The 24,859-nt window shown below is 45.6% G+C and overlaps 2 protein-coding genes across 14 annotated transcripts in view; one reads left to right on the forward strand and one right to left on the reverse strand.

The window, feature by feature from the left end:
* The window catches only part of USP35 (ubiquitin specific peptidase 35), a 72,222-nt gene that overhangs the window by 24,173 nt on the left and 23,190 nt on the right, over positions 1-24,859 (forward strand). The window contains exons 1-2 of one of the 6 annotated variants that reach the window (XM_025042739.1): positions 23,769-24,115; positions 24,497-24,645. The exons of 2 other annotated variants lie outside the window; for them this stretch is intronic. The gene's annotated coding sequence lies outside the window, so the exon portion shown is untranslated. Of the gene's footprint in view, positions 1-12,188; positions 12,600-23,768; positions 24,116-24,496; positions 24,646-24,859 lie in introns of those variants that run through there. 3 more of the 6 variants (XM_025042738.1, XM_015600461.2, XM_006926652.3) reach the window with 3 other exon arrangements.
* KCTD21 (potassium channel tetramerization domain containing 21) lies at positions 9,880-23,645 on the reverse strand. Of its 8 annotated transcripts, none has more exons than XM_025042744.1 (4): positions 23,528-23,569; positions 22,660-22,864; positions 19,097-19,264; positions 9,880-11,454 (listed from the first exon to the last, which is right to left on the reverse strand). In XM_025042744.1, the coding sequence occupies exon 4, from the start codon at positions 11,422-11,424 to the stop codon at positions 10,642-10,644; it is 783 nt and encodes a 260-aa protein (XP_024898512.1). In that variant the 5' UTR covers positions 11,425-11,454; positions 19,097-19,264; positions 22,660-22,864; positions 23,528-23,569; the 3' UTR covers positions 9,880-10,641. The 8 variants fall into 8 exon arrangements, with proteins under 8 accessions (XP_024898512.1, XP_024898513.1, XP_024898510.1 ...); XM_025042745.1 differs by lacking the exon at positions 23,528-23,569 and adding an exon at positions 23,257-23,501; XM_025042742.1 differs by lacking the exon at positions 23,528-23,569 and having other exon boundaries at positions 22,660-23,216.

The following is a 24,859-nucleotide window of genomic DNA, read 5'->3' on the forward strand; positions in this document are numbered from 1 at the left end:
AGGGAGGCTGGGAAATATGGTTTTTTTCTGGGAGGCTAAGTGCCTGGCTGAAATTCATGAGTTCTATTACAGAAAGAAGTTGGGGGAAATGGATACTGAAGGACAACCTGCAGCCTCTGCTACAATCAGTTTATCATCTGTTTTCCTAAGGGACTGAATATCCTGAGACCAGAGGGTAAGGTCATGTCCTTGTGGGAGGATAAGTCTCTCCTTTAAGGGGTAATAATTTTTTTTTTTTTTTTTTATAATTGTGAGAGAACAGTTATAAGAGAGAAAACCAATGTGGTAAGCCTGAGATGGGCAAGTGAAAGACCAGCTGTCTCTCTAGGTCTTTTTCTAGGGGTCAGGTCTGGGAGCAGTCTATATAGGCTGATTAGGACTTTTCGATGGGATTGGAAAATGGCCTCTGATGCACACACAGTGTGATGCCTCCCATAGGGTGTTCCCTAAGAAGACCTGACCTTCTGACGATGATATAGCTCATGTTGTTCTCAATGTTTATTTCTATTTGCCAACCCCTGAGTCCTAGGGAAAGTCTTGTTAACTCCCCAAGTCTGGTGACACCTGCGCCACAATGAATTATGAGAAGGGGTGCCTGTTCACATTTGAACGCAGGCTCCATCAGGGCAGGCCTCTTTTCTGTTATGTAGTTGCTGCATGATGATGAAAGGCACATACCTGCACGGTTTGCTTCCACTACATTCAACTTCCACTGCTACTTCCCCTCAGTATTGCCCTTTTCTGTGGCAGTGCCTTAGAGGCAGGGTATGTCTCTGATTTAGCACTGTATCTCCAGCGTCAGATAAACAGGAAATACGTGGTGACTGAATTGAATGAACCTAACACATGAAACCCTTCATAGTCCAATTCTGGTGTACATCCTAGCCTACTGCCTTAGCCTAGACTCTAGCTCATCTCTAGCCTTGCTAACTAGTTAGGATAATAGCAGTATTGATAATTATCATTCATTCAGTGTATAACAGGTGGCAGGCATTGGTATAAATGTTTTACATGCTTTAACTCATCTAATCCTTATAGAATCTTATCAGGTAAGTATAATTATTGTCTCCATTTGTCTGATGAGGAAATTAGACTTAGAGGGGTGAGGTACCTTGCTGGAGGTCACATAGCCAGCAAGTAGTAGAGCCAGGATTTGAAGCCAGGCTGTCTGCCTAGACCCTCAACGATTCCTAGCGCCCCCGCCTCCAACCCCCAGTGCCTCTGTTTTAGAGGTGGCTTTGCTCTTTCCAGTCACCAAGCCTGGGTTCTGCTGGAATGAATTTCTCTAATATCTGGCTCTAGCAAACTCTACTTGGCCTTTCAAATCCAGCCCAGATGTCGTATCTCTGACCCCACTCCAGCCAGGGAGGGAGGCAGCCCCTCTCTGTAATTTGACCCCACCGGCCTCTCCAGCCAGGGAGGGAGGCAGCCCCTCTCTGTAATTTGGTTATTAGTTGCTCCCAACCCTGGACAAAGAGCTGTCCTGAAACAGGGACCATGTTTTATGCCTCGGTATCCCCAGCCCTCAGTATAGTGCCCATATGTGGAAAGGCCTTCATTCGTGTTTGTTGTATGAGTAACTGACCCCACTGTTTGACACAAAAGGAAACAAATCCAGAGAGGCAGAGGGACCTGTCCACATAGCAAAGTAAGAGAAAGAGCCAAGGCCAGGTCCCAAGATTCCTGAATCCCAGCTCTACTCTCTCATATACCAGCCACCTTGTCTGTGCATGCAATGTTTGGAAAAGTCTTCATGCATATTTGAGCCTTTGTTAATTCTGTCTGATGTCTCACTCCGAAGAGGACCTCTTTGAGAATAGTTGTGGGAGAATAAGTTTTGGCAACTCTTATCTGGGAGTCATGAGGCAACATGGAAAAATAGACAAACAATCCTGGGATGTATTTTGTTGACCCAGTCCTCAAAAACAGCAGAACTAAACACTCCAAATTCAAGCTGGGGCCTCTGGCCAGCAGGGCAGTGAGTCAATGTGGACCATATTCACTAAATGGATATTCTTTCCTTTTTCTTAAAATGGTGGGGCCTTTGGAGAGGAAATGGTTTTTTTTTGGTTTGCTGGATTTTCTTTCAGGTAAAGCAAACAATACTGAAAATTTTATAAGGCCCTAGGAGCTTCCAAATGTAAACAAACTCTGGGCACATTCTCTCTTGCCCCATCTCACTGCCAAACGAGTCCACTTGTGCCAGGACATGAAACTCCCCTCACCCTCTAGTGAGAAAAGACTGGAAAAAGAGTTGATCACCATCAGTCGCAGTTGGAAAAAATCAGAAAAATTATTAAGGAGACAGTAAAGTTCTATTAACTCTCAACTCTAGGCTTCTGAACAATGAAGGTAATATGGTAGTGGTGAGAGCACAGGCTTTTTTGAGACAACAGATCAGGGTGAGAATCCTGGTTCTGCCTCTTACCAGCTTTTTATCTTTGAGCGAGTTACATACCCTCTCTGAGCTTTAGTTCTGTAATCTGTAAAACTGGTTATAGTACTTATCAGATAGGGTTGTTGTGAAGACTGAATGAGATAATGCAAGTACAGCCCCAGTATCGTGTTTGATACATAAAGAATACTTAATCGATATTAGCTTTCATTATTTGTACATGATGTCTTTTAAGGCTGGAATGCCCCTTCCTCCTTGCTTTCTGCCTAGAGAGCTTCTGTTCATTTTGCAGTACCCATCATAAGGGTATATCTTTCCTGGTGAGGCATCTCTGATTGTCCCGTTTCCTTTCCAAGTGGTCCCTGGTTCTCTCAGCTCTCCCTCACCCCTCTCACCTTTGCCCTTCTAACAGAGCAGTAATCTTTCTGTATATTCATTTACTTGCTTGTCTTCCCCAATGGACGATGCTAGCCAAGAGGACAAGCTCAGGTCTGTGCCCCCAGACCTAACAGTGCTTGCCCCACAAGAGGCTTAGGAAATGACATCTATATCCTTAGATTAGATAAACGAGGAGGTTGGAAAAAGGGGAGCCTTGAAGGACTGGGGAATGTCCAACTCCAAAGAGTAGCTTGTGAGAATAGAGCCTCCTGGAGTTGTGCACCTTTGTGGCTCTGGACTTCTGCATCAGATAGACTTGGTCTCAAATCATAGCTCTAGCACTTTCTGTCTTCATTCCTTTGGGCTAATTAATCTATGTGGGCCTCAGTATCTTTACTTGAAAGTAAAGTGTTAAGATAGTGACTTCTCAGATTAAGATGAAATGAGAACATATAGGTGATGCTCCTGATAGTTCCTGGCCAGTGATGTTGTTACTTGGCACTGGAATTTTAATGATAAGATTCACACCTTATTTTTATAAGGCAGGGGACATAGGGGCATGAGAGGTGGTCCCTGCTTTAGGAGAGAGTTCTGTCCAGCATGGAGAGCAAGGAGTACAAAGAACAAAGAGGAAGGAGCCAGGCGTTCTCCGTGCATTTTCTCACTTAATCCTTATAATCTCATATGAAGTAGGTAATGTAGGTGGTTTTAAAAAAAATTTTATTAATTAGTTTCAACTATACAGTACATTGATTAGACATTTATATAGTTTATGAAACAATCGCCCTATGACTCTGTCTTCCCTCTGGCTCTACACGTAGCCACTACAGATAATGCAGGTATTTTAAATCTCCTCTTTATAGATGACATCATTGAGAAAGATGACTGTGCTTGCCGAGGTCACATGGCAGAGCCAAAATCTGGACCGGGTCTGCTTGACTCAAAGCCAGGTCTGTTTCCTCTTTACCTTTGATGGTCAGTCATAACTTTCCTTCTAGCACAACATTCTCAGATTCTATGCCAAAAGATAGCCAATGTCATGTTGTGGCAGTTCTCTCTCTTAGCAGCCCAGTGAGGGACTCCCTCTCTCTGCTTAGGAATGAACAGGGGGTGGAGTGGGGTAGAGGGGGCGCTCAGCTTGTCTGACCTACCTCCTCTTCTAAGGAGGTACGGCGGAGGGGGGCACCATGTTTCACTGGAATGAGCCTCATCCTCATGAAAGCTTTCTGATTTCACTCGGGAGTGTCAGTAGTGTGACATGCCATCTGAATGACTCCACTTTGTCTGGTCGTTTAAGCTCCAGCAGTACTTAATAGAGCACAGTGTTTCATACTGTAAAATACAAGAATCCCAGGACCATGCCATCACTGAGTATTTTGTTCACAAGATGAAAGGCTGGGAGTAGACACATGGGGCCAGTCCTATGCTTGAAGCCCCCATGACAGCCCCATCAAGGGATTTTCTGGTCTCTACTTACACATTTCCGGGGCTAGGAAGCCCATTTTTCCTTCTAATTCTGGCTAGAAGACACTTCTAGCAGGTAGAATTGAGCTCTACCTTCCTGCATTTTGCTAAGGGTTTCAGGCTCAGGATGGTGAAATGATTAGCCTGAGGTCACCTGAAACGTCAGTGGACAAGCCTGGATCAGAGGCCTGGCACTTGGAAACCTGCTTGTGTTCTCAGGCTCGTAGGTGAGTGGAAATAATACTGAAGGAGGATTAAGACCAGATTCTCGCCTCAACTTGGCTACTTAAATTAAATGACATTTAATTCAGTTTCATAAATATTAGCTAAAGGCCTATGCCAGGCATTGTATTTACACGCGGTGTGGTCACAGGCAAAAAATTTTGTCCTCATCTATTAAAAAATAAAGCCCCCTAGAGCTTCTCGTTGTGTTAATTAAATGAGGAAAAGGCAGCAAAAATGCTTTGTAATCTGTAAAGTGGTGTGTATAGTAAGAGGTTATTGCTGAAGCTGGCTGTACCATCTTTGTTGTCCACTCCACCTGGAGTAGACTTCCACCTTCCCTCCTTTTGGAATTCGTTTATCTGTCTTTCTTTCCCCCACACTTGCTGAGGAAGGAATGTGCAGGTTTCATCTTTGATTACCCAGAGCCCAGCCCTGGGGTTAGCATATGGCAGGTGTTTTTAACAGAGTATGTGAATAAACAGAACATGTGATGTGATCTGATTCTCAGCCAGACCCATGGAGATGCCAAGCAGATGGGCACTGGAAGAGGAGGGAAGGGCTCAGTGAAAGGGTGGTGGAGGATAAGAAGGGTGTCCACTGTGGATGGATGGGGTTTGGGTCACTGGAGAGGAGAGAGTAGGCCACTCCGAGCACTGTGAGTGGATTGGGAAAAGGTCAGGAGATACAAATCATGTAGATTATGTACAGGGCACTAAGGGAGTAGGCAAGAAAGACAGCAATAAAAGATAACAGAAAATAGTAATAATAGTAATTATTATTATTAGTGTAATAAGTATAGCATTTACTACACTCAAGGCACTGTTCAAAAAGCTATAGCTGTATTACCTCATCAAACCCTTGCAATACCTTATGAGGTGGGTACTATTATCTCCACTTTCAAGATAAGGAAACAGAGAGGTTAAGTAACTTGTCCAGGGTCACACAGCCATGAAGTGAGAAAGACAGGATTTGATTCCAGGTAGTCTGACTCCAGAATCTGTGCTCTTAAAGTAGGCTGAAGCCTGTCTTTAAAGAGCTAGGAACTTTGGACTTTTTCTTGTACCTTAGGAAAAAGTTTGAGCAAAATTTTTGAGCAGGAAGGAGTTTGAGCAAGAGAGGACATCATGGGGGTACAAATGTCTTACTTCACAGGTGGCATATACATATTGAACACCTCAAACGTATTGAGCACTTTCTGTGTGGAAGGCACTGGTGATACAAAGAGCAAGACAGAGCCTCTGCCCTCACAAGCATACAGTTCAGTGGGAGGCATGGAGGTGGCTGGGGCTGGTTCACGCTGGCTCTCTGGAACCCACTGTGTTCCTCTCTTCCTGGATGATGAGTGACATCACATTGGTAGCTTGAACTTGGTGAGAGTATTTATACCATGGAAACTGGACAATGCTACAAATCAGAGCTTTCCCCCTAGACAGTTGGTTGTTAAATTTTTACCAGCACAACACTGCTTGTGAACAACTGCAGTATGATAAATGACATCCCCAAGTATGGAGTGACACAAAGAGCGGGGGGACTAACTCTGCTTGGTGAGGTAAGGAGGCAAGGCTCACGCATTGTTGAAGGATGAGCAGATGTTTGCTATGAAGACAAAGTTGTAAAGGGCAGCCCACCAGACATGTGGGATGGCATGGCATATTTTGTGGTTCTGTGAATGAAAACCATGGATATAAAGGTGCTTGATAACCTATGAGGTGCCAGACAAAAGGGCGTGTTTTTTTTTTTTTAGCAAATCCAATACTAGATTTATAAAGTGAACTAATTGGGGTTGGTGAGGAAGTACCATGTCACAACACATTAACCTTTGTCTTTAGCTGGCAGGATCCTTAAAGTATTTCCAATACGACTCAACTGGGCCTCTACCCAAAACCTCAGTAAAAGGGAACCTAGGCTTTGGGCAAGAACCTGGCATAATAGGTTAGAATACTCTAGGGCTGCCAGCTAACTGGGAAGTGTTGATGAAGGCTTTGAATGCCTTGTATATTGGGGTAAAAGGACCAGGGAAGTTGGCAGGAAGTAGGACCAGGAGACAGGGCAGTGAGAGTCAGATACACCTGGGTGGGCATGCATTTCTTGCTCAGAAGTCATAGCAAGATAGTACTACTACAGAGCTCGTTTTGTTGTCTTTTGTATCAGGTGGGGTCCTAGGTGCTATGGGTTGCTCGGCGATCCTCCGGCTTCCAAGACAACTTTTCTCCTTAGGGCCTCCTAAGACTAGCCCCAGACTAGGCTGCGCATGTTACCAGACTATCTCCTCAGCTCTGTGTGGTGCTACACTGCCTTGAAGGTTCTGAAGGAGACTGAGGTCACTGGGTTGTCTGGGCAGACAGAGTTGCTACAGCCAGGACCCTATGGGGCCTGGAAACAAGCCTGGGCCCCTCCCTTGGGTGAGCCTGTTATCAAGATTGTTTTGCTCTTCAGACAATCATGGGGCCTCATTTCCCTGCCAGCCACCCTCATCAGCATAGAGCCCTCAGACACACAGGCAGACATGGGCAATCCCAGTGAAGAGATCACAGTTCAGGAAAGGGATGGGCTGGTCCTCTGGCCTTGTGAGCCAAGAGGCTGACCTTGGACAAAGCTGACCTTGTCTAAGCTCCCATTCACAGTAGCCTATTTTAGAAGTAATTTGTATAAGAAAGCTGGAAGTTTGGTGAACAAAGGGGCAGTTACACATGCTGTGTTTTAGGCCACATAGCCATTTACAAAGCAATGTGACCACATCCCGGCCCTCAGGGCTGTGTTGGCCACTGTTGTATGGGCAAGAGTGGGAACCATGGTCACCTCTGCATAGGGAGCTCTGGCCCAAAGGCAAAACAGAGGATCACAATGCCTGTCTTTCATAAATGGGTAAAGAGCTTTAGGTGGTCCTGAGGGTGTGAGGTTACAGGGAGCAGTGCCTGAGGTGGTGGCCAGTGGTGGCCTTCGAGCATTGCAGGGGTCCTGTTTGGTGGCAGTCCTCACAAAGCGGTCATATCAAGGTGCCTTAGGGTTCCCTCGAGCACCCTTTCTGACCATCCCTCTGAATGCCTGGGACCATGCCTAGGGCAAATAGAAAGGTGACAAACTCATGTGTGCCTGGAATTGCCCTTCACTTGGGACAAAGCTCTCAGCTATGAAAAAAGCTAAATAAATGGAGTCTGGTTGAGATCACTGATCACCATCAGGGTTTGCTCAGGACCATGAGGGGCTCACATGCAGCAGCACATCCTTGCCTCCCAGTCTACATTCTGACTCATGAGTCCCCTGGGATGGTGTTGCCTGCCACCACTCAGTGTTCATTCTCAGTTCTGCTAAGCAGATAGCTGTACTCAACTAAGTGAGATGCATGCACACTCCACAGTGTGCTGAGTTTCACCACTTGTCATTCCACTTGTGCTATGGCTCTGTGAAGGCTCACCTCTCCTGCCTGGCTCCTAGGCTGCTGCTCATGCTATTTCCTGTGCCTGTGCCCTCTTTAGCTTATTCCTTCACAGTTCAACCTACCCTTAAAGGCCCAGCTCCACCATCCATTAAGCCCTTTCTGAGAATTAAGCTCTTTCCCCAAGTTTCCACAACAGGTCGTGTGAACCTCTAGGCTTTTTTTTCAGATGGAACTTACTTGCGGCTGTTTCCATTCTCAGGGCTCATACATGAAGTGCTCCGGAAGGGCTTGTTAACGTGTACTCTCATGGTGACCCCTGCATAACAGTCCATCACTATTACTTCCTGAAAGAGCAAGCATTTATTGAGCTCCTGTGTGCCAGGCCTAGCTAGGAATTTTCACATGTACTTCATTTAAGTTGTGTGACAGTGGGAGAGGGGGTTGTTGTCTGATGAGGAAACAAATCACAGAGGCCCAGTGACTTATTCAAGGTTACACAGCAAGTAATGAAGCCAGAATTCAAACCCAGGTTAGTCTAGCTCCAAGGCCAGGGTTTTTTCCCTTATAAGCAGACATAAAATAATAACAATGATTTATATAGTATTCTTACATAACATTATTTCATTTGATCCTCACAACAGCCCTGTGAGGTAGGTAGGGTTATGTTTTACTGTTATGCCCATTTCACAGGTGAAGAAACGGAGGTGGCTCAGTGAGGTGAGTGACTTGCATAAAGTCACATAGCACATTAGTGGCTTCATAGGTCCTGTACTTTCTCTAAAGTCAAGCTGCTTGAATTAAGAAGCACCAAAAAGATGAAGAAAGAGAATTTTTATGGAGAGGGATAAAGGGCAGTGGTAATTTACGATTTCTTCAACTATTTTTGTTGTGGTCACAGCTTCCATTCAAGTACTGTTGGCCTGGTGGCCTGGGACAGCTGTCAGAGACTCTTGGGCCCCACTGCTGGGGGAAAAGGCCTTTATCACCTAAGGGATGTGGCCTTGCCCATGACCTAGTGTACAAGCTCCCTACTTTCAGGGCACAACTATGGGAAGCCCCTTCTTTGGACCATCTTCTGTGTGCGCCTCTGTCCCCAGGCTTTCCTGACTTTTTCTGAGGGCCCCTGTCCAGTGGGGAAGACTCTGGGACTCCCAAGACCATACTCACTCTAGGGATGAATCATAATGTGCAGTTTTGAGGCCTGCACTGCTCATCACACCCTAGAAAGTAGTAGCTTGGGGTGCCTTGCCCTGGATTTCACCCCAAGGATGTCCATGGACTGGGTATGACCAGAAGCAGTACTACATGGGAAAGCCACCTTCTTCAGAGCAGTGTCTTAGGGGCTGGACACTTACTCCAAAGGCAGTGTTATGGTTCAGACCACTTCTGGGTTCCTTGCTGCACACTGCCTTCTGAGACTCTGCTTCCTCTGGCAGCACTTTCTCAGGGGCAGCAAATCTTCCTCCTCCAACAGATGTCAAAGGGTACATGGAGTCGTGGCTGTTGAGGAAGGTGGGTAAAATGCGGGTCACAAAGGAGGCAAAGCCATAACAAAATAAGGTTGACTTATAGGGGATGGAAGAGGGCCAACCTTGGTTCTGAAGACAGATCCCAAAGGGGAATCCTAATAATATTTTCCGAATGAGTGTCTGATCTTTCAAGGTGACAATTTTGAAAGAGAAAATATATCTTTGGGTGAGAAGAACCAGACAGTAGAACCAAGACCAGAAAATGGGAGTGGAAGGATTTTGGCTCAGTAAGAACTTTCTAACAGCCAGCACCAGCCAACCATGGCAGGGCCTGCCTTAGGGATGATGAGCTTCCTGTCACTGGAGGTATGGAAGTAGGGATAAGTGATAGCTTGGAGGAATTGGGGAGAGGCACTCATCCCCAAATGTACTGGGGTATGCTGGGGTAAGGGAGGACTAAGTGACTGTTGAATGATTTTCCAACCCTGAGAGTCCATAATATGATTTAAATGACTTGTTTCAATGGTAACTCAAATTCTTGGGAAAAGGATTACAAAAGTCAGGTAATGGGCCATGATATGAAATGCCTTTCATTGCACTGGCTCCAGATTTTCCAACCTTCACAGGGACAGCAGCCCATTTCTGCCAGAAATCCCCAAATGCTTAGATTTGACCCAGTCAAGAGGGATTTTCCCGTCTTCTAGACCCTGCCTAGACGCTCACTCCTCTAGGCCATGCCATTGCTCAATTCTGTCCCCCAGAGGCAGCCAATAAGACAGCTTTGAGAACATACTGCATTTCTAAGCCAGTCAAACATGGTCACCCTCAGGCAAACTAATCCAGGGTCCTCTTGATATCTTCTGGATGGAGGAGAAGGTATGATGGGAATTTCTGAGTACTTTCCATCTCGCGAAATTGCAGGGAGCATTTTGTTCTCACTCCATCCCTTCCACCAGAGGATCTTATTACAGATGGCTAAAGTGAGGCACTGCCTAGTGGTACAAAGAGAGATGGAGCCCATGACAAAACTGCCGCTCCTCTGTTTGGCCAGAAAGTCCTCCTGTGGCCTCCTTTAGGACACATTGGTAGATTCTTCACTTGTCATAATGGACTGCTCATCTTAAGCTCCAAATGGCAAGAAAAAGGTGGCTCTGTTGAGAGGACACATATATTCCTACAGGTGGACTGCATCACGGGGGGATCAAGTCCTGCTACACGATTAATACACATTAGTACAGCGCCCTGCCTTACACCGCCAGTGAGGTGCTCTTCAAGATCTTGGCTGACACGGAGCTTCTTCGGAGCCCTACTCCAGGGTGGCTGGGATCCTTTTACCTGTACCGTATTAATCGAATAATCTTATTGTTCATAAAATCCAGAGCATGTGGGTGAGAAGAATCGATGCAGAATCCATCACTCAGAGCAATTTTCAGCACCTCTTCCACAAAGACCTGGAAGCTGTTGATCTGCTTGTTGGCTGGCACCACCCAGAGCCTCTTGAGGTTCTGTTTAGTGTACTCCTCCTCTGGGAGGCCCTCCACATTGGCCACCCAGTCCAGAGTCAGGTGGTTGGGGTCCTGCAAGTGGCTGGTGATGGAGGAGAGATTACCATTTGAGCAGTAGAAGAGCTTAGAGCCGAGTAGCTTGAGGAAGAGGCAGGAGGTGCTGAAGATGTTGGCGTTGAAGACTTCCATGCTGGAGGAGGAGAGGCTGTAGATCTGGGGTGCCTCACGCACGGTGAAGTGGACTGTCTGCACACGTTGGTTCAGTGTGATGTTCAGCATGGCATTCTTTTCGGCCTTGGAGAGCTCCACCTCCTTCTCCTGCAATGCCTCAATCAGGGGCTGCACCTGGTAGAAGTCGGCCTCCCGGCGGAGCAGGCCCATCTCCTGGAAGTCCTCGGGCAAGTCCAGGTGGGAAGTTCGCAGGAAGTTGAGGATGTAGCGGAACACCTTGCCATCACGGTCAATGAAGCAGTTGCCCTGGCTGTCCCTTTTGGTGGGCATCTTCCCACTGAACATGGCACCCAGCATGGAGTCGGGGAAGCTGGTCAAAGTTGCCAGTGAGGTTGTGTAGAGCTTTCCCCCGACATTCAGTGTGATGGGGTCAGACATGGCAGAAGGCTGGGGTGCTGGGAAGTAGTCCTAGAGAGGGAGAAAAGTGAGAAATGACCATTACCCAACCATAGCTGGTGTCTTAGTTTGTTGGAGCTGGTATAGCAGAATACCACAGACCAATGGCTTAGTAACAAACATTTGTTTCTCAGAGTTCTGGAGGCTGGGAAGTCCAAGATCAAGGTGTAGGCAGATTTGGTATCTGGTAGGGACTATCTTGCTGTGTCTGCACGTGGCAGAGGGGCAAGAGAGCTCTCTGGAGTCCCTTTTATAAGGGCACTAATCTTGTTCATGAGGGCTCTACCCTCATGACCTAATCACCTCCCAATGGTCTTACTTCCTGATACTATCGAACTGGAGGTTAGGATTCCAACATGAATTTTGGGAGACAAATATTCAGTCTATAACATCTGGGTACTCACAATTTTCAACTTCTTATTGTAGATCAAGCCTACAGTCCTTGGGGTCAAAATGAATTAATACTTGAACAAGTGGATGGGTGATAATTGCCACACTGTCTAAAACATTTTAGGTTCACTACGAAGTTAAAAAAGAAAAGATAAAACAAAGCCTGGGTCCCGCCCTCCAGAGATTGTTTTAATTGGTCTGGAATGTGGCCCTAGCATTGGTCTTTTTAAAACATACTCTCAGTAATTCTAAATGTTCAGTTAGGACAGAAAAACATTGGCCTAAGGAAAGAGAGTAGATGTGCCTGGACTGAATGCTCTATTACCTGCTCTTACATTTGCTTACATAATGGTCATATATCTTTTGACATAGATAATATCACCATCTATCTGTCTTGTGCAGATGAAGAAAACTGTGCTTGAATTCATTCCCCATACTCAGAGAGATGAAGGGTCATGCCAGGATTTAAACCCAGTTCTTTTATATGTGAGAGAAAAATCTATAAATACTAGCCAAAGAATTGTACACTGTAAGTACTTAGTAAATGCTCTGAAATATATACTCCAAGTCCAGTGCTCCTGCTGTACCAATGTTGCCTTCTTATTTTCCTATCTCAAAGAATTTACAAGAAGTGGCTATAATTAGTGTCATTTCTATCAATCCACCAGGCCTACAACGGGTCACTCAGCCCTCTGGACTCTATGACACCTTTTTCTGGACTCTCATCCTCATGATGGCACCTGGCCTCCTCTGAAACTTGCTTTGAGGTCAGTGCAAATGTGGAGTCTGCCACTGAGCACCCTTCCTGAGGGCTCTTTACTCTCTCCTTAACAAAGCCTCATCTCACAGCCTCCAGTGTCTAGGGATGGTGTGTCTCCTTCAACATGAAGTCTTGTGTTCTAACTTCTCCTTAAGGTTCTAGAAAGCAGGGTATATACCATTTCTGCTTCCAACATGATACTTTCTCAAGAGCCAACCTATGGGACGGATTCAGCAGTCTTCCCCTGATGCTGTGTGTGTGTGGTACAGAGAGGAATTGACCCCAGTGCTACCCTTGAGAAGAGCTCAGGCCTGCAGGGGAGACCGAGACAAGAGGCAGTGATGGTGTGGTGGCAGGGGAGATGTACCAGGCATTGTGGGACTAGGTTGAGAATGAATCCTTGGCACACTTACTGTCCAGATGGAAAAACAGAGGTTTGAGGGTGACTTTCCCAAAGTCACTCTCAAGGGTGGTGAGCAGGACAGAGTACTTCTCACCACATGTCTGCCTCCTGAGGAGGCTGACTGCTCTGAGACCCCCGTACTCCTGGCTGAAGAATGTAGGCCATGCTGGGTAGATGGAGATGCTTGGCTGCCCCACCCAACTGTCTGAAGCAGGGGTCCTCTTGTGATCGTATCCCTATTTAATGAGGCACTTTGATACTGTAGAAAGTCATTAACCATCTGGAGTCTCTGAAGAGAAACAAGCTGATGATAAAGTTACAAAATCGTCACCAGCAGCCTGAAGCAGATGGGCTGCGAGACAGTGGGGAGCTCCAACAGAGAAGGGTGGGGTGAGGGGCCTGAGGAAGGGGCAGCTGCTCTATGGAGAACTACAGTTGGGTGCTTGGCTTTGGGGCTGAGTCTGGCCAATTCTCTCTCTAGAGGGCCAAGATAGGTAGGAGCCCTGGAGTAGGCCACCCCCTTCCTCATTCTAGAACCCCCCTTTTCTTTCTAGATAATAAGTTGCATATAGTTTCTCTCTCTCTCTCTCCTTGATTTCTCCTTCATTTAAGGCCCTGGCTCTGTGAAGTGGCTCAGTGCCATGGAAAGAGTAGGCTCAGGTGTCACAGAGACTGGGTTGTCTTTCCTGACAGTTCTGTGGACCGCAGACCCATCTCTTCTGGGCATTAGTGCTGAAGAGCTCAGAACACTGGGGTGAGGAAGATAGGAGCTACAGGGTGTACCCGGGGGACCTTGGGTAGGTACCCAAACTATTTCTCTGTTTGTAAAAACAGCAGAACACCTGTCTTCCTCTCCCCCGCACCCGCAGCTTATGGCTCGGTCATTTGTCTACGGAGAGCAGCACAGAGAGCTTCACAGTCAGTAGGAGTGGAGGCTGTTGGGAAGGCAGGCCTCCTAGGGCTTTCTACAGTATTCTACCCATACCCACAAATCACAGAGCCCAGCCCTTCAAGCCCCTATTTTTTAGTGGTAGCACTCCAATGTCCACCATCACAAATGCACAGGCCTCACTGTGAAAGGCACAATGACAGGAGTGGGCAGGAACTGGCACCTCTGGGGGGCTGAAGAGCTTTATGACTGTGACAGAGGGTTTGTGGTTAGGTGGGGACGAACTAATATTACTGAGATACAGTCTCTGGTGAGTACCCTGCCTCCAGGACATCTCCACCTGGATATCCCGTAGGTACCAGAAGCCTAACACAGAATTCCTCTTCCCACCAAACCTACTTTTCTCAGCCACCAAGCTGTCCGAGCTTGAGACCCGGGAGAGAGTCAGACTCCTTATCCCTAAAATTTTCTCGACTCTGTCTCCTTGAACCCATCCCTACAGCTACTCCGGAGTTCAAGCTGCATCCCCACTCCTCCTACATCACTTGGCTCCCTGCCTTCTTTCTAACTTCCATTTCAGTCTGCAGACTGATCTTCCTGAAAACTGCTTCCTGCCCAAACCACCTTGCTCATCCAGTCTCACCTCTAATCCTGCCCCTCCCCACACTCAATGCTCTGGCACTCTAGATACTTATATACCCTCACACTGTTACCTGCCCTGCCTTCGCTGTCCTTATACCACACTTCTCCATCTTCTCTGCTGTCAACCTTTAAGGCCTTGCTTGTGAGTCACTGCCTTTCTGTAAGGCTGTCCCCAAATCTCCACTAGCTCTCCTCTTGGGGCTTCCAGCACTCCCTCTCTGGCAGTGCCTACCATTTCATCATGTTACGATTTGCTCTGCACATGGCTCTCCTCCCTAGATTTATCAAGATGCAGATAACTGGACATCTGTGTTCAAAAAAAGAACCTTGACCTATACCTTGTACCATATATAAGCAATTAACTCAAAATAGATCATGGACCTAAATGTAATCTTTTTAAAATTATTAAACTTCCAGGAGAAAATCTTTGTGGCTTTGGGTTAGACAAAGATTTCTTGAATAGGACCCAAAAGGCACAAAGCATAAAAAAAATTGACAAACTGAACTTCATCCAAATAAAAACCCTCTTTGAAAGACACTGTTAAGAAAATGAAAATAAGATAAAGACTGGGAGAAAATATTTGCAAAACACATATCCGATAAAGTATTGTTAACCAGAATATATAAAGAGTTCTCAAAACTCAGAACAGATAACCCAGTTTTAAAATGGGTAAAAGATCTGAACAAACACTTCTCTAAAGAAGATATATAGATAACAAATACATGGAAAAATGCTCAACATCATTAGTCATTAGGAACATGAAAATGAAAACCACAATCAGATACTACTACATAACTACTGAAACAGCTCAAATAAAAAATACGACAATACCAAATACTGACAAGTACACAGAGCAACGGAAACTCATACATTGCTGGTGAGAACTCAAAATGGTACAACCACTGTGGAAAACAGTTCGGCATACAACTTCCACGTGACCCAGCAATCCCACCCCTAGTTATCCTGAAGAAATGAAAACATATGCCCATGCAAAACTTATATATGAATGATTATAACAACTTTATTCATAATTGCCCAAACCCGGAAACAACTAAGATATAAGTGGATTAACGAATTAGGGTACATCCATATGATCGAATATGACTCAGCAATATAAAGGAATGAGCTACTAACTCACACCATAACATAATCTCAAAAGCATCATGTCAAGTGAAAAAAACCAGCTTCAAAATGTTACATGGTATGTGATTCTATTTATATAACATCCTGAAAAAGGCAAAACCATAGAGACAGAAATCAGATCAGTGATTTCTAGGGGGTGGGTTGGGGAGAAGACTGGCTTCATAATGGCACCGTTACTGAACTCAAGGGGTTTCTTGCTTGGGGTGTTCTATTCAAGAATAAGATGGTTGTCATTAGGTAGTTTTATTTACTTGCAGCAAATAAAGGAGGGATTCATACCCAAAGCTCTGAGCTCTGTCTCTCTGAAGGGAGGCTTAGCCACTGCTTATATATACTATTTGGTTAATTACATGTGGATTTCTTCTTTTCAGTTAGCCAAACTTATCTGGTTGGGTTCCCATCAAGCTCATCTGGTTACAGCTACTTCTGCAACATACCGTGCTGCATTTTATTATTTTTTAATTTTTAAAAATTTTTTATTATTTACTTATTTTTAATTGAAGAAATGATTTAATTTTTTTTCTCTTTTTATTCCCCTGGTCTACCTACCCCCTCCCCCTGTGCTACATTTTAACGTTTAGCAAGAATAGCATTTAGTAAGAACTGCTCAGATCTTGAGATCCTTGTCTTTTCTAACAGTAGGAGGGAATATTTTGGAGTAATGGAAATGATCTATGTCTTGATGTGGTGGTTAAATGACTGTATAAAGAGTATAAAAATTCATACAACTGTATATCTAAAAAGGGTGAATTTTACTATATAAATTATGCCTTTATAAACTTGAAAAAAACAAGATTATGATTGTGTCATGAAACCCAACGGTGCATTATGACTAGTTACATATGTATATTGTTGTGAAATTTTTGTTTCAGCTCTGTGTGTGTGTATATATATAAACTGGATTATGATATAAAGTGTATCTTTTTGCTTTGAGTTGTGATAAAAAAGTGTTTTTGAAAACCACTGCTTAATTTGTGGTCTTTAGAGCAATGACATGTCTCATATCTTTGCGTATTCACTGCCTAGCACACAGTGAGTGCTGGTGTCATTGTAGTGATGGTGAGCAGCAAGTAGGCCCTGAGAGGGAAGAAATGAACATTTACTGAGAGTTTTATTACATCCAAGGCCTTAACACTTACTGACCTTTTTAATTCTTACAGAAATCCTACAAAGTAGGCTTCATTCTCCCTGTTGGCAGATAGGAAACTGAGACTCAGAAAGACTGGTGACTTGCTCAGGACACACAGCCAGTGAGCAGAGAGCCAATTCTCTTTCCATTGCACAGGCTACTAAGAGCTGTAATAGCAATAAAAGGTTTCAACCAGTCTGAGAATCCCTGAAGTAGCCTTTTAGAACACTGCTCTGCAGCTTGCTTGGCAAGACAACAGCCACCATTTGCTGAATACATGCCTCCTGTTTTTACAATGTAAAGAGCTTCACATAACACTTGGTAGCATTTTATTTATATTCAGTAAAAATATATAGGAAAGTACAGAGAATGATATACTATGGTCTAAATGCTTTACATGTACTCCCTCATTTGATGTCTTTCACAAGCACCCTGAGATACTATCATTACCTCCATTTCACAGATGAGGAAACTGAGGTTCAGAAAGGTTCAGTCAGTGGAGGAGCTGGGACCTGAATCCAGGTCTGTGTGAGTCCAACACCTCTAGTCATTTCCCCTTCCCACCATGGGGTCTCAAAGTGAGTTAGAAATGCACACTTTCTTATTCTGTCTAGACCAGAATGGGATAGGCTCTTTTGGCAGCTAGTCCACTGCCAGCCTGGGGCTCTGCCCACTCAATGTCCGAGGACATGGGGACAGGATCCCAGGATGGCCCCAGAGCCCCTCCATAGCTGACACAGGGCAAGTCCACTGAGAGGTCTAAACCCTTCTATTTCTACAGTGATTTATGATATCTAATGACAAAGCAGCAAAACACAAAAGCCAGGTATTTATAAGCCAGGTTAGAAAAGATGAATGGAAACACAAATTGAACCAGGAAGTAAGAAAGAAAGGAACCCCACCACTGTCTGAATGAATAATTTTCTTGGGCAGGAGACTTTCCAGGTCTGCCTCTTGACTTGGAAAGAACCAAGAAAAAGATTAGCCCCATCTCCCTGAGAAAACCACTTGTGTCAAACTAGGACATTGTGCCATGCTGATTCTCAGACCATGTGACTGGGCAAGAAAGGCCTGGGGCCTGGGAACTTGGAGTTGAGGCTGGAATTCTCTCTTCCCTGATATGGGTCTTAAGGCCCAGCCTGGTACCACGTGAAGGGCAATTCCAGTCTGGGGACTGAAAATAACCCAGATGCAACCTCTAATTGTGACACAGAAAATAGAGTTCTTTGAGAAACGTCCTATAAGGAAGGGCAGCCAAGACATTGCTCGTGACAGTCCTACTTTAAAACTATGTCCTGGCGCCCATGGTCCCCAGAGGCATCATGAGGAACACAGCTCATGCTTGATGAATACTTATCATGTACCACTTGTATTAGATGCATTATACATATTGATTCATTTAAGTCCCAAACGAGGGAAGTATTATCTCTACTTTACAAATGGGAACCTGAGACTCAGAAGTTAGGTAACTTGCCCAAAGCAGTGGCGGAGCCTGGATCCAAGCCTAGGCCGGTCTGACTACAAAGTCTGTGCTTTTGAGCAAAAACACTCCTCTTTGGGCATTCAGCAGCCAAGGCTCTTGGAGAGGTCTGTCACTTGCCCCTCTCTTACTTCTGACCAGCTGCCTTCACACCTGCCATCTCAATTTGATTCTGACCTACATAAAGACCAGGACACAGAGAATCAACATTTCCTGAGCACTTAGGACATTCCCCAAGTTATGTGAGATATTTTCCTGTAGGTTATTTCATTAAAATACCACCCTGGTGCTGTGAAGTAGGTACGATTATCATCCCAATATTTAGGATTATAAAATTGAAGCACAGATTAGTGAAGACAGCTGCTTAAGATCACACAGCTAGAGGCAGCAGAACTAGAATTCTAAGTAAGGTTTCCAAAGGCTATGCTGCCTCAAGTAACACAGGCTATGACATTTTATTAAGAAGCATAAATTGGATTTGAATAGAGACCTATAATGCTTCTGAGAAGGAGACGAAATATCTTAAAGTTGTTCTTCTAAAAATTATAGTTGTTATATTATCCTAATCCAAATCCCAATAGTATTTTTTCAAAAGATTTAAAAAAAAGATTAAAATTTTAGTTTGGAAAGATTAATGCATGATAACCCGAAAGAATAGTTGAAAAAGAGTAGTTATGTTAGTATGATGTATTAAATTGGATTATAAAGCAACGACATCCCTAACTAGTATTAAAATAATGAAAAAGGGATTTTGTCATACATGTGTTGAAAAGGCTGGTTAGCAGTTTAAAAAAAAAAAATACATATTGATCCTTACAACAACTCTGGGACGCAGGCAGAACAGGTCACATTATCTTTCTTTCACAGACTCGGAAAGGATGACTTCCTGGCCAGAGCGTTGTGTGCATTCTTGACCTCTGAGTCATGGCCTCTGGGAGGTTCTGGGTTTGGACATTGCTCAGAGAAGCAGTCCTTTGGAGGCAGCCTGCGGGGGGTGGGGTGGAGGGTGGCGGGTGGTCTAATATGGGTCTTGAGCAAGAGACAACCCAGTCACAGAGTTCCTAGCCAACAGCCCGTACACTCATGGAGCCCTGGAATAGGCATGGGCTCTTTCTGTGCAATTTCCTATATTACTGTCCACTGAGCTTCCATAATGGCACTACTTTCTGTGAAATCTGCTCCTTTTACAGAGGACCACTTGTTGTGACAACAATAGATCTACTAAGCAATGATAATTTCTCACTCTCTCTCTCTCCCCTCTCCTCCCCTCCTTCCCTCCTTCCATCATTTCTTAGCAGTGCTGACTCAGAGAGCCTAGAAATGATACCTTAGTAACAGTGAGTACACCTGACTCCAGATCTTGGTTTTTAAATGTTACCTCCTACAAAAAGAAACCAGGGCTTCCTGGAGAAATTGATGATTCCAGGACTTTGACAGGAAAAGTATAAGGTGAGCCTGGAACATCTCTTGCCAGATAGCAAAGAAGCAAAAAAAGATTAATGAGGTCATGTCAAAAGAATATAGGAGATCCTAAAAGCTCTCATCTAAAGAAAAAAAAATTGGTAACTATATGTGTTGATAGATGTTAACTAAATTTATTGTGGTGATCATTTCTCGAAAATATACATATATCATTATGCTGTACATCTAAAACTAATACAATGTTACATGTCAGTTATATCTCAGTAAAAAACAAAAGAACACAGGAGCTGGCCCGAAGGGACTCTCACTGGCCAAATTTGGGACAGTTTGGGTACTAAAAAGATTAATGATGATAATGAGTTCTAACACACTAAATTCTTATAAAATTATTAGTCTCTGTTACTCCAAAAAGAAAAAAAGGAGAGAGAGTGAGAAACACACACAGGGAAAAGTTACTCCATAACAAAGAATACCAGCTAATAAATATAGAAAGTGGCATAATTAGAAAATTACCATTTTGCAACCCTCAATACTGCAATTCAGGCAAGGATCATCAATAAATGTGGAGTGAAGGATGTGGAGTGAAAGGTTATTGTGAACACACAATTCCAACAAATCTCAAAGAATCAATCCACAGACTCTTTATTACAAGGAGGAAAAATTTACCCTTGAATGGAGAGATCAGGCTGTCATGACCTTAACCAATAATCAAATTCAGCATTCATAGATAGTAGGACCCTGCTATCACATGCCTTCTAATGTGATGCAGTAAGTACTGTATACAACATTAAAACCTGATCACTGATAAAATAATCAAATTTAAATAGGTGGAAGGGCTCTGTGTAGATCAAATGGTTGCTTAAAGATGTAACTAAATGCAATGCATGAATCTTGACTGCTTCTGATTTAAAATGCTACATTTTTTTTGGCAGTTGGAGAAATTTGAATATCAATTGTATTAATACTGACTTCTTGCTAATTTTCTTATGTCTAATAATAGTATCATGGTTATGTAGGATTATAATTAGGAGATACATGCTGAAGAATTCAGAGGTCAAGGGTCAAAATGTAACTTTTAAATAGTTTGGCAAAAAAATTTGTGAAAGCAAAATCGTGAAAGTGAGTTGGTATATCTAGGTCAAAGGCTATTATTTAAACTTTTCTGTAGGCTTGAAAATTGTAAAAATATTTTTATTTTGGAAGAAGGGGCAAGAAAAGAACACTCCCCTCACAGAACTATATATGTAAATTTCCAGTCAGAGTGTCTGACCCTAATAAATAGGAGATTTTTTATTACTACTAAGAAGCGTTGAAATCTCATTTTCCTCTCTAGGTGTCGTTGTGCCTTGGAGGATGAGGAAGCCAACCAAGGTTGAGCTAAAATAGCCTACAGTTGGTAGAGTTAGAATTTAAACCTGAGTGTCTCAACATTGACCTACTACCCACAGAAACCACAACAGTAGGCCTGCCTGCCTGCCTCTCTGTTGGGATTCAGGCTGGGAGAAGATGGCTGTTCAGGCCTTGTTTTCTCTACCTCCTGAGCCCAGTCTCTGTCATAGCTCACAGAGAATGTTCACAAGTGGGGGCTACTTCTGGGCCTCATGAATGTTATGGACACATAACTGGAGGGGCCTTGTGGGGGAGAGTAAAATGCATGGGCTTTGACATCACCTGGCCGCCACTTAACTAGCTGTGTGGGCTAGGCCAATTCCTGGATAGATGATGTCATCATCATAATAGCAGCAATAATAATGATGGCTGACATTTATTTAGCAGTTACTACTGTGCTAGGCACTTTATGCATGTTGATCTCATAGATGAAGTAGATGAGGCATACCTCGTTTTATTGCACTTCACAGGTGTTGCGGTATTTCACACGTGGAAGGCAGGACCCTCTACCTGCAATATCTCTGAGGAATGTCTGTACTATTATTATCCATTCTTTCATGCCAGGCCCTCTCCTATGTCTACAATTTGGCATGTGCCATTCCCTCTGCCTGCACTGTGAAGGCAAATTCCATTCATCTTCCAGGCCCCTAAGCTGGAATTTATTCCTTCTTCCTCTGTATCTCCAGTGTTTTATTCTCACCCCTTACCAAGGCCCACTTTACTAGGTGGGTGCCTGGCCACCTCTTGGGGCTGGGATCTCCCCTCTCTGTATCCCAGAAACAGGCAGAATAGGGGAAGGGGAAGAAATTTCTTCCCATGTTTACTCAGATTCATTTTCCTCACTCCAGATTGACTGTCATCTACCAATAGGGAGGTTTACCACCCTGTCCTGAATTTTCACTTTGTAATCTAAGGCTCAGGGCAAGGCCCAGGTGACCACCTGGAAGTAAATGTAGGAGATAGAACATTGTTGGGTACATTTCAAGAATGACAATGCTAGAGTGAGTTATGTGTTTCCCAGTAAATCAAATGCATCTTCCCCATCTTAGTCCACCAGGACTGGCTCACAGCCCTGGGGACTGTATGGGGGCACTGTTCTTCACCTCCCCTTTCTAGACTCCCTATACCAATAGCTGTATCTTTAGCCGTTTTGCTCAGTTCGTATCTAAGAAGCCTACAGGCTGTTTTATTATCCTCACAACCCACAAGGTAGCAGGGAAAAGGTGTTATCTAGAGTCTGGTGACACACATTGACCCTAGAATGAGCTGCCCAGTAGCCCATGTGATAAGGGGCTGGAGGAGGGAAGCCACCTGACCTGGCAACCTGACTTCCCCATTTGCACAGCAAAATATTCTCTCACCTGTTACAGATTCTCAACAATCATCACCATCCCCCCCATCCTGTTCCAGAATTTTCCTTCATCCTCTCAGCTCACTCTCAGGCACAAGCACCCCATTTCAACCACTCTCTTCCTAATGGTTTTCCTGCTCCTAACAATTTATAAACAAAGGGCTTTTAAGTTCATCTATTATTTCATCCTCACAATAACCATAGGAGGGTTGCCTTACAGATTGGCTTTCAGAAGGCTTGAGGAAGCTGGTCCTGTCACAACCTACGAAGGGCAGGACATCAACTTTTTTCTTCCCTGCCACCCACTTCAGACTAAATCTCTATCTCCATGCAGTGCAGGAAAAATATCAGGGTTTTTGGACCACGGAGTTCTGGGTGGTTTGGGACAAGTCACTTCACTTCTCTGAGCCTCATGTTCCTCACCTGTAAACAGATAGGGTGACGACTTTACAGGATGTAGGAGTTGAATGAGATCATGTATGTGACGCACTGAGTTCAAGGGTTGGGCTCTTTATTTCTAGTCACAAGGAAAGGAAAGTGTTCTGTGCATCCACAGGAATTTGCCCACTGGAGCACCCTCTTGCCCAAACTATATCAGTGATGCCGACACTGGGCTTTCCAGGGCCGGGAGGCGTCCTTTTCGTCTTTGTGTCTCCGCCCGTCCTTCCCCAGTGCTTTTCCAACCATTCCACCCAATCCAATCCGGGCTTGCCTCAGCTTTCTCAGCACCCACTCCCCAGCCCTGGAGCTCCCCTCCCACCTCAAGTATGTTCTCCTACTCACCTAGAGACTCCGCCCCTCCTTGCCCCACCTACCAAAGACTCCTTCCAACAGTCTCGACCCTCATTATCCGGGCTTTTCCGACTATCACCATCCATCCTGGCTCCTTCCACCAGCTCCGCCCCCTCTCCTCGATATGCGCCCCTCCCTTGCAGCCACAGGCGTTACCATCCCCATCGCACAGATGAGAATGGCGAGGCTAGGGTAGGCTAGGTGACCTCTCATGGTAGGAGAGGTGCCCGGGCGGGCCCACGCCCCCTCACCGGTTGTCCCAGAGTCCCGAGACCCCGGCCGCGCCGCACCCACCTCCTGCCCTCGCTCTGCAGCCTCCCCTCCGCGGGCGGCCAGCGCAGCTTTGCAAGGCGGGAGGAGGGCTGGAGCCCAGCCCAGGGGCGTGACGGCCCGGGCCCCGCGCGCTGCGCTCCCGGACTTGTAGTTCTCTTTGGGCTCTTTGTGGCTAGGTGCGCTGAGCGCGAACTCCATTTCCCAGGAGGTACTGCGGTGAGCCGTCCAGCTCCCTGCCCCGCCCCCGCCAGCGCTCAGGCCGGCTGGCCTTAAAGTGGACGCGGCCTGAGTGGCGGTTCACCCGGTGGCCCCCGCTCGGGCTCCGCCCTGTTACCCGCACCTCGCCCCTCCCCCTGCTTCGTCCCGCAGCCCAGCGGCTGCGCCTCTGAATCAGGCTTTCTGGGTACAGGATTGTGCAAAGACGGGTGGGGAGGTTGAACCTTGCAGTGGTAGGAGCATCCCTGTTGTCTGGGACCTGGCGGAGGGCGTCCTCACTCCGTGGGGAGCAGAGGAACCACCTTGACCTAGCCTGTCCTAGCCTAGTCCTGCCCTGCCTGAGCGCCCTGCCCAGGACCCGGGTTTCAGGCAGAGGCCACTGGGTTCCCAGAGGTAAGGGGGGTTGGTGGCGTGTGTGCGGGTTGGGGGGTGGGAGTGTCTGCACTTTGAAGGTTCGAGAGCTCCGCACACGGGCGTAGGGCCCGGAGTTGGGAGGCGGGGGGTCTGGATGCATCCTTGGCCTCGCTGTGTGACCTTGGGCAAGTAACTGCCCCTCTCTGGGCCTCAACTGCTTCTTCAATTATGTATAGAGGTGATCCCGGCCCCTACCCCCGCAGGGCTGAAGGCACCATCACCCAGTACCACGAAGCTTGCTTGTCTTCTTAGGGTCCGCAGCCCCAGCCTGGGCTGGGAGCAGGTGCACTGGTATAACTGGGAGGGAGAGGTGGGGCCAAGAGTCCACCTCCGATTGGAATGGGCTTCTGCTATTCTCAGCCTCCTGCCCGGGCGTGTTTCCTTCTATGAGAGCTCTGAGAACCGGAGACCCTGATGTGTCAGCCTGATGCTCTCCTTTCCAGAAAACTTGGGGTGGGGGCAGGGAGCCGGCCATCAGGTATGTGAGGAGTGGCCCCCAGCGGGAATGGGTGAGTGTGGTGGGTTCCTGAAAAGGGAATATGTACACCCACCCTCTTCTTTTCTCCCCCCTCCCTCATATCCTTTTAGTAAGAGAGTAGTTGCTTTTTTTTTTTTTTTTTTACCAATAAAACTCTTTTTTACCTTCCATTCCAGGAGATAGTTTGGTGGCCCACATGAAGGCCTCACAGTAGTAGGGCAAGGGCTCCTTCCCCGAGCTGCCTT

This window comes from Pteropus alecto, unplaced genomic scaffold, assembly GCF_000325575.1.
Source record: "Pteropus alecto unplaced genomic scaffold, ASM32557v1 scaffold7, whole genome shotgun sequence".
In the NCBI taxonomy this organism is placed as follows: Eukaryota; Metazoa; Chordata; class Mammalia; order Chiroptera; family Pteropodidae; genus Pteropus; species Pteropus alecto.

Coding starts and splice junctions, on each gene's coding strand:
- KCTD21 (XM_015600462.2), bottom strand. CDS start 23,319: ATGGATGGTGATAGTCGGAAAAGCCCGGATAATGAGGGTCGAGACTGT. Junction 11,455..23,256: donor ACTGTTGGAAGGAGTCTTTG/GTAGGTGGGGCA, acceptor CTCCCTCTCTAG/GACTACTTCCCAGCACCCCA.